General features: G+C 43.7%; 1 protein-coding gene across 6 annotated transcripts in view; it reads right to left on the bottom strand.

Moving 5' to 3' along the window:
- Nucleotides 1-2,233: 2,233 nt before the first annotated feature.
- The window catches only part of WDFY3 (WD repeat and FYVE domain containing 3), a 274,072-nt gene continuing 264,218 nt past the window's right edge, over nucleotides 2,234-12,087 (bottom strand). For all 6 annotated transcript variants that reach the window (XM_070393429.1, XM_070393438.1, XM_070393454.1 and 3 more), the window contains 5 exons: nucleotides 11,420-11,516; nucleotides 8,795-9,124; nucleotides 8,079-8,190; nucleotides 7,481-7,678; nucleotides 2,234-5,358 (listed from right to left, as the gene is read on the bottom strand). In XM_070393429.1, the coding sequence (XP_070249530.1) occupies nucleotides 5,235-5,358; nucleotides 7,481-7,678; nucleotides 8,079-8,190; nucleotides 8,795-9,124; nucleotides 11,420-11,516 (861 nt within the window). In that variant the 3' untranslated portion in view covers nucleotides 2,234-5,234. The remainder of the gene's footprint in view (nucleotides 5,359-7,480; nucleotides 7,679-8,078; nucleotides 8,191-8,794; nucleotides 9,125-11,419; nucleotides 11,517-12,087) is intronic.

Genomic DNA, 12,087 nt, shown 5'->3' with positions numbered 1-12,087 from the left:
CATAGGGAAGGTGGGAGTGGGGGGGAGGTAAGGGGGAGAGATCAACTAAAAGACTTGTATGCATGAATATAAGCATAACCAATGGACAGAGACAACAGGGGGGTGAGGGCATGTATGGGAGTGGGGTGGAGGGCAATGAGGGGATATGGACACATATGTAATACCTGAGTCAATAAAAAAAAATAGGGGGGCAACTTTGGGGGCTTACAGCCTAGTTCAGTACCTACTTAAACAGTAATCTTACAAGCCCCATTCTAACTGACTTGGGCGGAGCTACAATGCCCATCTCGAGGGGCCCACCACAAGAAGATATATATATGTCAACCCCCCCCCCCCCCCCCCACATTGGCAGTTCAGGCTTTGGATTAGAATCCCCTGGACTAGCAGCTCTGTGTAATAAAGGTTTTCTTTCCTGATTCCTCTGAGTGCTCACTGATCGTGCTCCTGGGCCATTTGAAGAATTGCTGCCACAACAGAAGAATCGCTCTCTTAGCCCCCTGCTGCATCCTCACAGGCAGCTCTGACACAGGAAGCCCGGTGCACAGGGTGCTTACAGGGAGCCTCAGAAGTTCCTGGCAGGCGACAGCAGCAGCCTCGCTCTTCATTTCTATTCTGAGGCTCTCCCAACATCACGCCATCTCAGCGTGGCAGCTTGGCTTGGTGCCATATCTACAAAAGTCCAAAGGGACAATAAGAGTTTTACAGTGGGTGCGGAAAATGTTGATAAAGTGAAAACAGCTGATGTAACGCTAGACTAATTCCATTGGACTGCTTCCTCTCCAAAGCTTCAAATGGGTCCAAATGAGGGGTGAAGAGGAAATTTTATTGCAGTTAAGCAAATGGCAGGAAAGGGACTTATTGGAGATCATTTGCATGTCGGTCCTTTAAACTCTGATTCCTGCAGTTCCCATCCTTGACTGCAACTCTTTTTGAGGCCATTAGAACGATGGGCAGTATTACATCAAAGGAATGGGAACTGCCCTTGGCTTTCTCTTACCACTGACTTTTTATTTATTTATTTACATTTTATTGATTTTTTACAGAGAGGAAGGGAGAGAGATAGTTATAAACATCGATGAGAGAGACACATCGATCAGCTGCCTCCTGCACACCTCCTACTGGGGATGTGCCCGCAACCAAGGTACATGCCCGGAGTCGAATCTGGGAACTTTCAGTCCGCAGGCCGATGCTCTATCCACTGAGCCAAACCGGTTATGGCTGACTTTTTATTTTTGAAGAAACAGCTATTGTCTTAGAAGATTTGACATTCCTATACCTTCTGCCTGTGAAGTGGAATTGGACTGAGGTGGAATCTGTAATAAGCACAATACCCTCAAATTTGGGACTCTGTCAAGCTGAAAAGGAACTGGGATTTTTATTAATACCTTTAGAAAGTGGAAAAGGAAAGTCACTGAAGTGCTGGGGAGGCAGTTTACAACCAAATAAGCTAGCAACCGTTAAGAACAGATCTGTGAGTTCCAACCTCTCAGATCGAGGTCTGTAATGAAAGAACTGACGACGGTGGGTGGGTGTGTGCTTGCAGAAGGGGGACAGGACACTGGAATAGTCCTCATGTGACTTTGGAAGGGGCAGGAGATAGATACTTCATTGTTGCTTACTTTCCCACAACCATGCCATGTGGTCTTGGGGCATAGGTCCACTGAAGTGGGAGGGCCATGCCTCCCAGGAGTCACTTTCCTCTCCCTGCGGCTGTCCACACACAACTGGGAAGCTCAGAATGCAGGAAGGCTGGAATTTAGAGATGGATCAAACTAGCACTTGAGCCAAACTTAATAACCAACTTCTGCAAGCTGAGATCTTAAGCAGGTGCTTTTGAAAGATATAGTCACAACTATTAAAAAACTACACAAAGTTTAGGGAATTATTAGACCTCAGTTTTCACAAAGTTTGGGGATTATTAGATCTCAGTTCTGCTTTCTTTTTCCTTCCCTGAAGAACTGGCTTAAAAACAACTTATTTTTTTTTTCTCTTCATGGATGGTGAATAGTAGGTATTTATTTGAAATGAAAAAAAAAAAAAGTACCTGGACTATTGAATTTAATCATGTATTGTAATTGTGTTACTCTACCTTTTTGCATCAGAGACAGATATACAATGAACATTCAGTTATCACACATTGCACACTAGTAGTAATTCTTCAGGCCTTTTACATAACCACCAAACAGGTATTGAATTCTGCAATATAGTACAAAAGTCCACAATCAATCCAGTCTTAGCCAGTATCTTCAATTTACTTCTGTTGCTGTACAAATAATTGGCCATTTCTAGGGCTTACAAGTTAATAACAGGACAAAAAAATATACATTGCACTGACACAAAAAGTCAGCCGTGTTAATAGTCATGCAACAAGTAACCAAACTTGCTGAAATTAAAAATACTTTCTAAAAACAGTTGTAACGGCATAAATATTTTATACACAGTTCATTTACCAAAACAAAATGTATTTAAATGATACAAAGCAAAAATAAGTTTCTACCAACTTTATACATAAGAAAGTGCAAAATAACTTATCTAGAGTGTTTTGCTATTACCCAGACGGATGGCCGCTATGGGCAGCTATTCTCTTCCAAAGCATGACATTACAGTAGCACACCACACACGTTAGAACACATGGACGAATAAATGGCTAGATGGGCAGATGAATGAACAAAGGAACGATGGAGGTCAAGCAGGAGCCTGTGAGATGCTCTCAGACAAAGAATCAGACCACATGGATGTGGATGTGCAGGCTGAGAATATAGGTTGGCAAACAAATTTACATGGAACACAGGAAGACGTTCAGAGAAATGAGTTTATGCATGTGAGTGTACTTGTATATGTGAGTGATCTGTGATTTCTGCATTACACACTAACACGCACACCAAACCCCACTGAACAGAACAGTTGCCCACAGCACCAGCTGCCAGAGGAAATACTATCACAAGAGTTTTGGTTTCCATCTTCTGGTCAAGGAAGTTGTGTTGGAAAGTTTAAAAGTGTTCATCCCATATAACTTCATATTACAAAGAGGAATAACCTTTAAGTAACTACATACACACATTCATATATTCAAGTCTTTAAAGAACACCTCTGCCATTGGGTTTGGGGTAAACATGGTTCATGTACACAAGGAGGACGCTTCTTTGAAAAAGTGTAGAATAACACTGCTACAACTCTTCTATGGGGCTGGGCAGAGGCAGAGCCCACAGTTATGCGATAGCATGATTCCTGCAAGTGTTGAACATCCAGTATTATTCGTTAGAACTAAAGTAAGATGGGGGTGGGGGGGTATGGGAGGATAAGACACAGAAAGGAAAACAGAACACAACTCTTCTTCAAGTTAAAGTATTAATGCCAATAATCCCTTTTATTAACAAGTATATTTCAACTTTTAGAAATGGAAGTGTTTTAATCAATTCTGATATGTAATCATAAATAGACTGTAGGCTCAAACCTGGGTAAATAAAGGTTTAAATTTAGTAAGCATAAGGCACTAAAGCAGCCTTTATATTTTCTCTTGGAGACCTAGTTATCAGGAAGAACAAATTTGTTCTTAAGCTGGTTTCAGCCCATTCGGTACAAGATTGCTGTTGTACCAATGCCTATTTTTGAACGCATGTGCATATATGTGCATTTTAGTGCATAAGTGTGCCTGTCACCAGGGCCTGAAGATGAAGACTTGGGAAAGCCAAAGCCACTGTCCTGTGTACGGTGCCTCCATGGGGGTGTGAAGGCCTGTCCTTCCTTCCTTGGGCCATAAAGGATTCTACATTTTTCAAATCACTGGGCTTTTAGAATTGCTCATAATATTATCACTAAATATCTGAAAATGTTAAAATCTAGATTAATTGTTTCATTTGTTTTATATATATACATATTTATGTACATAACACACATTTTAAAAAATCCCACCACCAAAGCCATTTCTCTGTAAACTAAGCTTATCTCTTAGCCCCTACCAGCTTTAGTCTCCCTGGATCTGTGTGTTCTGTTACCAACTAGTAGAACAAATTAAATAACTAAATATTAAAATACTGTAATTATATTCATAGCAAAAAACAAAAAAATAGACATTGATACAGTATAAATCTCACTGTTTTCAGGTAGATGGCATTAAATGGTAAAGGTTAATTATAAGCAGTTCTGACATGATCCAGTTTTACAACAAGGTTTATATGTTAATTCTGTACACCTTTGTTTTCTTCACCCTTTTTTGAAAATAAGCTATAGTAGAACTTTTAGTGTCACCGAAGACACATACTTACTATGTTCTATGCAAGAGAAGTTAACTTGGGTTACATGCAATTATATTGCCATTAGTTGAGGCAGGGCTGTTTTCCGCATCACACCGATCCCCTGACCACCTCTGTGCAATGCTAAGAAGGTTTGCTATGACCAAACGGCAGTCCAAACAGAAGCTTACCGGGGCCTTGTGACATCAGACCAACACTGAGATGGTGTGAGCCCGGTGCAAGATGCTCTAATATTTCCAGGGTATCTTAGGGCTGGACTCCTTTTCTCCCACACTGGTTCCTAAGGAAGGCCCATATTATTTTGGTTACTAGCCTATTTTAAGTGAAGATACTGTGGGCCAACTTGAAAAAAAACAACAACAACAAAACATTGGGCACAGGATGGATTTGAAAGGGGTGGGGGAGACCACAGATAATGCCTTTGAGGATTAAAAAAAAATATTTATAATTAATTGGTGAGAGATGTCAGACAAACCCTAAGAAGTTCATTGAGTTAGTGGTTTAGTTTGAAGTCTCATGTTACAGGCAGTGAAGTCCTTATTTAGAAAAAAGGCCTTTATACCTATTTACAATATACACAGTTGCTTGCAAAGAAGTCAGATTTACAACCATTTTCTAAAAGCCTTGTTTTGTTGTTGGTTTTTCCAAATAAGGATGAGCAGCTCTATAAAAATGATATACAAAAAAACAACAAAACAGTGACTGAGGATTTCCCCTTGGAGACAGTGATGTTTACAGGGAGAAGCGGATATTGACAATGTTGCTCCTAGGAACCACTTCCTATTCTTCTTGTGCTGGTCACCTGAACAGTGTCTGTCCCGTTACTGTATTCTTCACCCGTTTATCCAATGATCCCTTTGAATTCAATACCCCGAGCGTGGTGTCCAGTGATGTGTAAACGGAGACTGTCTGATGCCTTTCCGAGTGGGACAGGGAGCTGGGAGGGTCTACAGCCGTGGTCTCCAGTCAGATTGTGAATCTTCAACAATTCCGAGGCCCGTCTTCTGAACCCCTCTCATGCTGTAAGTTGTAATAACAGTTCTGACAAACTCGCACCGGGGATGAGATTTTCAAGCGTTTGATTTCTGATTGAAACCGACTGCACCTGAAGGAAAGGCAAAATCCAGTAGTTATAGGTCTGCTCCATGTTTGATCACTGGGCTGAGAAACACTCATTTGAAAATCAGAAGGAAATCTTGCAGCATAATGCCAAACACCACATAATGCCAGGTGAATGCCAAAGACTGTATTGGTTTGTGTCATGGGCTTGGCAAGGGACCAAAAGAAATGCTGTATTATTAGTTTCAGTCTATGAAGAAAAGAAATATTAAATCAAGGTGGGCTATTTGACTGAGGAGAATTATAAGAAGTTAAGATTCTCCTACAGGATGAAGCCAAGGGGTCTGGGCAGCTGTGTGGCCACTCTTCCTGGGCAGGACCGCTTCCCATGCCCTGTGAACTCAGAAGCATGCCAGTATCTTTACCTGGAGCTTGACGTTTTCTCTTGGCAGAGACTTACTACCCATTTTAAAAGACACTTTGGCCCTGTCCGGTGTGGCTCAGTTGGTTGAGCATCATCCCGTGCACCAAAAGGTCACTGGTTCAATTCCCAGTCAGGGCACATGCCAAGGTTGTGAGCTTGATCCCCAGTAGGGGGCATGCAGGAGGTAGCCAATTGATGTTTCTTCCTCCCTCCCTTCCTCTCTCTAAAATCAATAAAAACATATCTTTTAAAAAAGGCACTTTGGTCACTATCAAGTTCCTTTGGGCATTTAAACACTTGGTTTGATCCACTTGTTTTTTAAACAAATAGTTTGGCTTTTTTGTTTGGCCCAAATGTTTTCATTTTCTATTTATTTTGATAGAATTCCCTGAAGTAGATTATACTTAAGAAATGTTCAAATTCTTTTAAAAATATTCCTATTCCTGGAATAAAGCAGTGTATGACCTTGGACATGGCATTTAATCATTTTAAGCTTGGCTTCTCACACGATTAAAATACAGAATTCTATTTCCTCTATTAATCTACCAGTAAAATGTCCAGGGAATAAATAGGCTACCAACAGAAGGGGCTTACAGCACTGTTCCTGGACTCTGAGAAGAACCTCAGGAGTGCTGACAAGCTCTCTCAGCAACTGAAGGGCATGGACTTCAGGGCGGGCCATGCCTCCGGGACAGCTCGGCCTTCTGCGCCTGCTCTGTCATCATCAATCACTGTTTGGTTGGTTTTTCAAATAAGGGCTCCATCCAACACTTGATAGCAATAGATACTTTAAATAATTACTTACATTTAAACAATATTTTGAAAATTAAACTGCAAAGAGCAGATGTGTGCCAGTGGACTATTGGAAACCACTAGGTTACTGGGTTTTATAGAGCGGGCTTCTCAGAGCACAGAGTCACAGGCCAGAACCCTGTGCCAGCCTCCTGGGAAGTCCCATAAGGAATGGCTGCAGTGACATTCGGGCACCTCATCTTAAATCAGACTTCCCCAAAGGGAAGCTTAAGACATTAAGCTGAAAAAAAAAAATCAATAATTATAAATACCTTCTGTTGAACATCTACATAGCCAGAATCTGCACATGGCACTTTATAAACCTCATATAATGATTTCATTTAATTCTCTCAACACCTCTGTGAAGAAAGGGATAATCATCCACATTTTAAAGATGAAGCCACTGAAGCTCAGGGTAACTCGCCTGGGATGACACATGGACAGCAGTCCAGTGAGCATTTGGTCAGTACAACCAAAAGACCACACTGCTTCTGATAAGCCAACACCTACAAAAGCCTCAATAACTGGTTCAAAAACAATTATACAACTTGTGGTGTCTGTGAAAGCATTCTATAGCAAGCTACAGAAGGTATGCTATATTTAAGTAAAACTGCAAATGCACAAAGCATAATATAGTACTGTTTTGAAGACAACATGGAGAAGAGAGTGCAATTGGTGAGGGTGAAAAGAGGACTTAAAATGAATCTATAATGTTTTACACAGAAATACAATCCAATATTAGCAACTTCCCATTCTGAGTCCTGGGTGGCCTGGTATGACAGAAATATTTCACAATTGTAACAATAAAGAACAGAGAGAAAGTGCAGACAGGGTTAGACTGACAGCACACGGTAGTGAGGCCCAGGAGCAAATCAGAACCTACGCACTGGGCATAACTGACATCCTGAGAACTTAACCCCCAGGAACTCAAAAAGTGTGCATCTCATCTTACTTTTGGCAGAAGAGCTGGCCGCAGTTCCTGCAATGGTGCCGTCTTTCCGTGAGAGAAAACCGCACCGAGCAGCCCGAGCAGCTGTCCCCTCCTTCATCCTTCACCCAGTGGTCAGCAGCAGAACGGCCTGGCTGGTCACTCACAGACCAGCTGAACACTCGGCCTCGACTGTCACCCACGAGGATCCTACTGTGATCCCTGCAGGAGACACAGCACAGAGCCCCCTCAGGGATGGCTCCAGCACAGCTATGTGGCTGAAGGTCTTTCTGTTACTCTGCAGCTCTCTAGTTTTCAGGGGGGTGGTGTGGTGGTGGGGGTGAGTGTTGGGGTGAGGGTCGAGTGTAGGAAGAGACAAAAATAGAACTGGGTCTGAATTTATACTTCCATCGCAACTCTCTTTGGATCAAACCTTGCTGTATCTTGGAAGTACAGAGAAGGCAAAGCTGTTTTTTGTTTAATCAGCATTCAAATCTACAAACTTCTGATTTGTCTTTTTGAGCCATACTATGAACTGAAATCTGTTTTCCCTGAAGACTGTGGGCCCCGGCTCAGCAGCGGACTCGGCTGGATGAGCAGCTGGAAAGGGCCTGACACTCACTTGGAGATGCCCAGGGCGGTGATCTCTGCGGGGTGCGCATTGTCCTTCCGATCAAAGGCCGTGTGCATAGTCAGCTTACTCCTGAACACCAGCTGCCGTTCCCACCGGTACCCTGCAGCGGAAGACATGACATACTGAAGTGAGGGATGCCAACGTGTGCTAGGTGTACCCTGACATGGTGCTCTCAAAAGTTAGGGTGCTACAACGTACAGTTACAGCAGCTTTTCCGTCTCTCAGCAGCTGCTGCCTCGGTTGAAGGTAGAGCAATCTAGCTTAACTCTGACCCTGGGCCAGGTCGGAGAAAGCCTCATTTGCAAAGACGAATACAGAGAAGGGGAAATCTTCCATGCAAGAAGATAACAACTTCTCCAACTGAAGACCTTGCCTCTATCTCAGTCAAGACAAAGTTTCCTGTGAATACAGTTTTATTTATCTGTAATCAATAATTTGCCTATTTTCAAAAACTTTCATGATTTGTGAGTGAATGAGGTTTTTGTTTTGAGGTACTTTTCTTTTAAAAATGCCAAACATACTGCAACACCATTGTGGGATATAATCTCTACATCCACTTTCCAGAAGAAGACATTTCAGAGGCCTCTGTGGGTGGCCCAGGTCATAGGGACAGGGCTCAGATGCAGCCAGAGCCCGTTGCCCCATCCATCAAAACGCAGACCACCCACAAAGAGCCCGACAGGGACCCCCCGACTTCAAATTACCAGGCTTCAATCTGCTGTAATTCCGAACTTCCATGAGAGTGGGGTGAGGGTGAGGATGGTTAAGGGGACCCTGCAAGTGGGCTCGGGTCTGGCCCTCTGAATAGTTCACAAATATGAAGCCGTCTTTCTCATCCAGACTGAGCTGGTCAGACCAGCGCCTGGAGTCATCGGAGCCACTGTCGGTGCACCAGGCGGCCGTGGCTCGGCAGGAGGCTGCCCGGGGCCTGTGGCTGGTGCTGGGGGGCTGGCTGGGCGCATCCTTGGGATCCTGGCTGATGCTCTGCTCATCGGCTTCTGAATCGCTACTGTCCTCATCCTGGGCTTCCTGTCCTGTCATTGGGAGGATTAGAAAACATATGGACATTAGAGTTAGACCCAGCTGTGTCCCACTGGTGTTATTCCTCTAACAGTTGAGACACAGTAGACATTGTATTTTAACATAACAATAAAAAATTGCCAGAATTTTCAACTGGATTACATATAGGAAAAAAAACCCTGGCAGAATTTCCGAGTTCACAGAACGCTTTGGCCAAAACATTCATTCTTTCACAATCTGGCCAAAACCTTTGTGAATTTCTCACTATCTGCCTCACACTCTCTACCATAGTTCAGCTAGACGGTTTCGTCCACACAGCCTGGCTCCTTGTGGCTAACTATGCACATGCCATTGGCTCAACCTAGAGCCATCTTCCAATCTCTGTGTGTTTCCATGTTATGTATCTTTCAAGGCATGGCTTAAACACTTTGTTCTCTGAAATCTTACCTGGTTCCTGCAGCAGAAAGTAACTCTCTCCTTTGGACAGTCTTTCTATAAGACAGTGGTCAGCTCAACAGGAGGGGTGCCAAACACAGTGCCTTCCACATAGCAGTCAATATAAATGACAACACAGATGAATTACTGAAGAAAGCTTTTATTTAATAAGCTTTTTGTTTTTTTCCCTTTCCATTTCCTCACCTCAACTCCCTAGCAATAAAGTCTATTGGAGCAAAAATTTATGAAAAACATATGGAACTGGAAAAGAGGAGAACAAGAACAAGTGTGCAAGCACCAACTCATTACACATACATATTTTTTAGCAAGACAAATACTCATTGGCCTCCCTCTGCTCCTAACACCAGTAGTCTAGTTGGCTAATTTAAGTGGATTTTTTTTCACCCTAATGGCTTGGGATTATGAGCTTTCAGGTCTCCAGACAAGGAGGCTTGGAAACAGCTTTGATTTCCAGGGAACCACTGGCTTGTCTTCACTTTCACCCAAGCAACTACCCTCAACTCCCAACTTCTTCACCGTCCAAAGCCAACCCATCCCGTGGGCTGCTCTCCGCTCTCTGTCAAACCCTGTCTACAACACGTCTCTCTTCCCTGAGTTTGACCCCTTCTTCCATCTCACTATTCATCTCATCTTCCACTGTTCTTCACTTAAAAGTGTTGTTAAAGGAAGGGAATATGACCACACCTCACTGGGCTTAATCCACTGACACAAAACTGAACTCTTATGTTCCCAGACACTCAGATGGCCTTTTCAGTGGAGCTGCAGTTGACTATGTAGAAATTTACATGCATCAAAGTAATACAAGCATTAAACTGCCCTGTCCCTCAGATCATTTGTTTTCTGGCAAACAGTAAAAACTACTTTCAGCTTACAAAGAGAAGTGATTTGGGCCTTTCTGATAATAAGCCTTTTCGCTTAGTAACTCCCCCATGTTGTCAAACTCACACTGAACTCCCCATGCACAAAAAATTAACCACAGAGAAACAATCAAAAGGTCAAACCCAAAACACTTTCTGGGAAGACTGTTGCAAAAATTGTTCTAAATAAAAGGGGGGTGAGTTCTCTGGACATGAGCGACCCAATGCAGATCTCAGTCTGGCTTTACAGCCAATCATTCTGCATAGCAGGGGTGGGGGACGTCTGGCCTGTAGGACGTAAAAGGCCCACAAAATCACTTGGTCTGGCCCTGCCCAGGCATTAGGGGTAAGTTAATTAAATGTGTGACCAAATATAGCAGGCTATGGTAATTTTGTATGGCCCGAGAATGATGTTATAAATATGCAAATGGCCCTTGGCAGAAAATGGTTCCCCACCCCTGCTGCACAGGAGTCAGCTCTCTCTCTAGTTCACTGGAAAATGTTAAAGCGCTTCACAAATAACAGATGACAGGCTTCTGTCTGAATGAATGCCCTTCCTGAGCAGGCCCAGGGCAGGGACACTGTTTACCTCTGTTCAGTTTACAAACACCCTGCCACCCGGACATCCATATCGAGCCCGCCAAGTGATGGGCGGAACTTCCGGACGTGGGCTGAGGTGTAGGCTGTCTATTGTCCAGTACCTCGGCCTCCAGGTCCTACTTCGTAGTTTAGAACTGAAAGCCCAAGCCTGTGGTGCTCAAAGAAGCTAGTAACTTACACTGTTAGGTGGAGCCAACTCCAAGGCCCTAACCACTGCGTGCTGCCCAGGGCACTAGAGGAAGCCCAGCATGAGCCCGGCAACTTCCACAGCAGCTGGTGGCTGTGCTGCTATGGCAATGCCCAACCAGCTCAGGCTCTGGTTTACACTGAAGTTTATACACAATGACTTCAAAAAACAGGAAAACTCTTATATAACATTTTAGGAAATATAAGTACCTATTTGTGCTTCTGGACAGTCTTCCTGCATTTCCAGGGCTTCTGTGGGCTCCGGAGCTGGTGTTTCAGGAACTTGCAAAAATTCCATTCTCCAAAACTGAATTCAAACAATGTGCATGTTACTGGGTGAAGATGGGGCCTCGGGGTTAAATAGGGGACTGACATCACATAAACAGTGCTTCCCATGCTGTGTTTGAGGAGATGCTAATGGGTGTTTCATGGTGGAGGGAAAAGGACTGTGGTCAGTAAAGTTTGAGAAACATGGTTCAACTAAGTACTCTGTTTGGTTCCTATAAAAACACCTGAGAGCCTTGCATATACTAATATGTCCTCTGGATCTCTAAGAAGGCATTCTGTAAGAGGGGTCCCCACACGCCCTCGCCACCGGAGCTTGGCACAATGCCTCATGTTCCCAGAGAGAGTGGCTATCTAAGGTGCAGGGTGTGGCAGGGGAGTGGCTGACGGCAGCCTCATTGTGGCAGGCTCAGCTGACTGCGACTAACAGGGCAGCGATCAGCTGCCCTTTGCTTTCACAGCGTACAATGAAAGAAAAGAAGCACAAAGAAAAATCTCCCGGGAGAAAAAGCCCAATATTAGAACAGACCACAAAGGAAAACACTGTGGGTCCCATTTTCTGTAGAGGCCCAACAAAGACAGCTGAGAGAAGG

The sequence above is a fragment of the Myotis yumanensis genome, unplaced genomic scaffold (assembly GCF_028538775.1).
Source record: "Myotis yumanensis isolate MYYU_CA2020_CCGP unplaced genomic scaffold, mMyoYum1.0.hap1 SCAF_1, whole genome shotgun sequence".
NCBI lineage: Eukaryota > Metazoa > Chordata > Mammalia > Chiroptera > Vespertilionidae > Myotis > Myotis yumanensis.
Note: the sequence above shows the minus strand (reverse complement) of the source record. Positions and strands in the feature narration are given on the sequence as shown.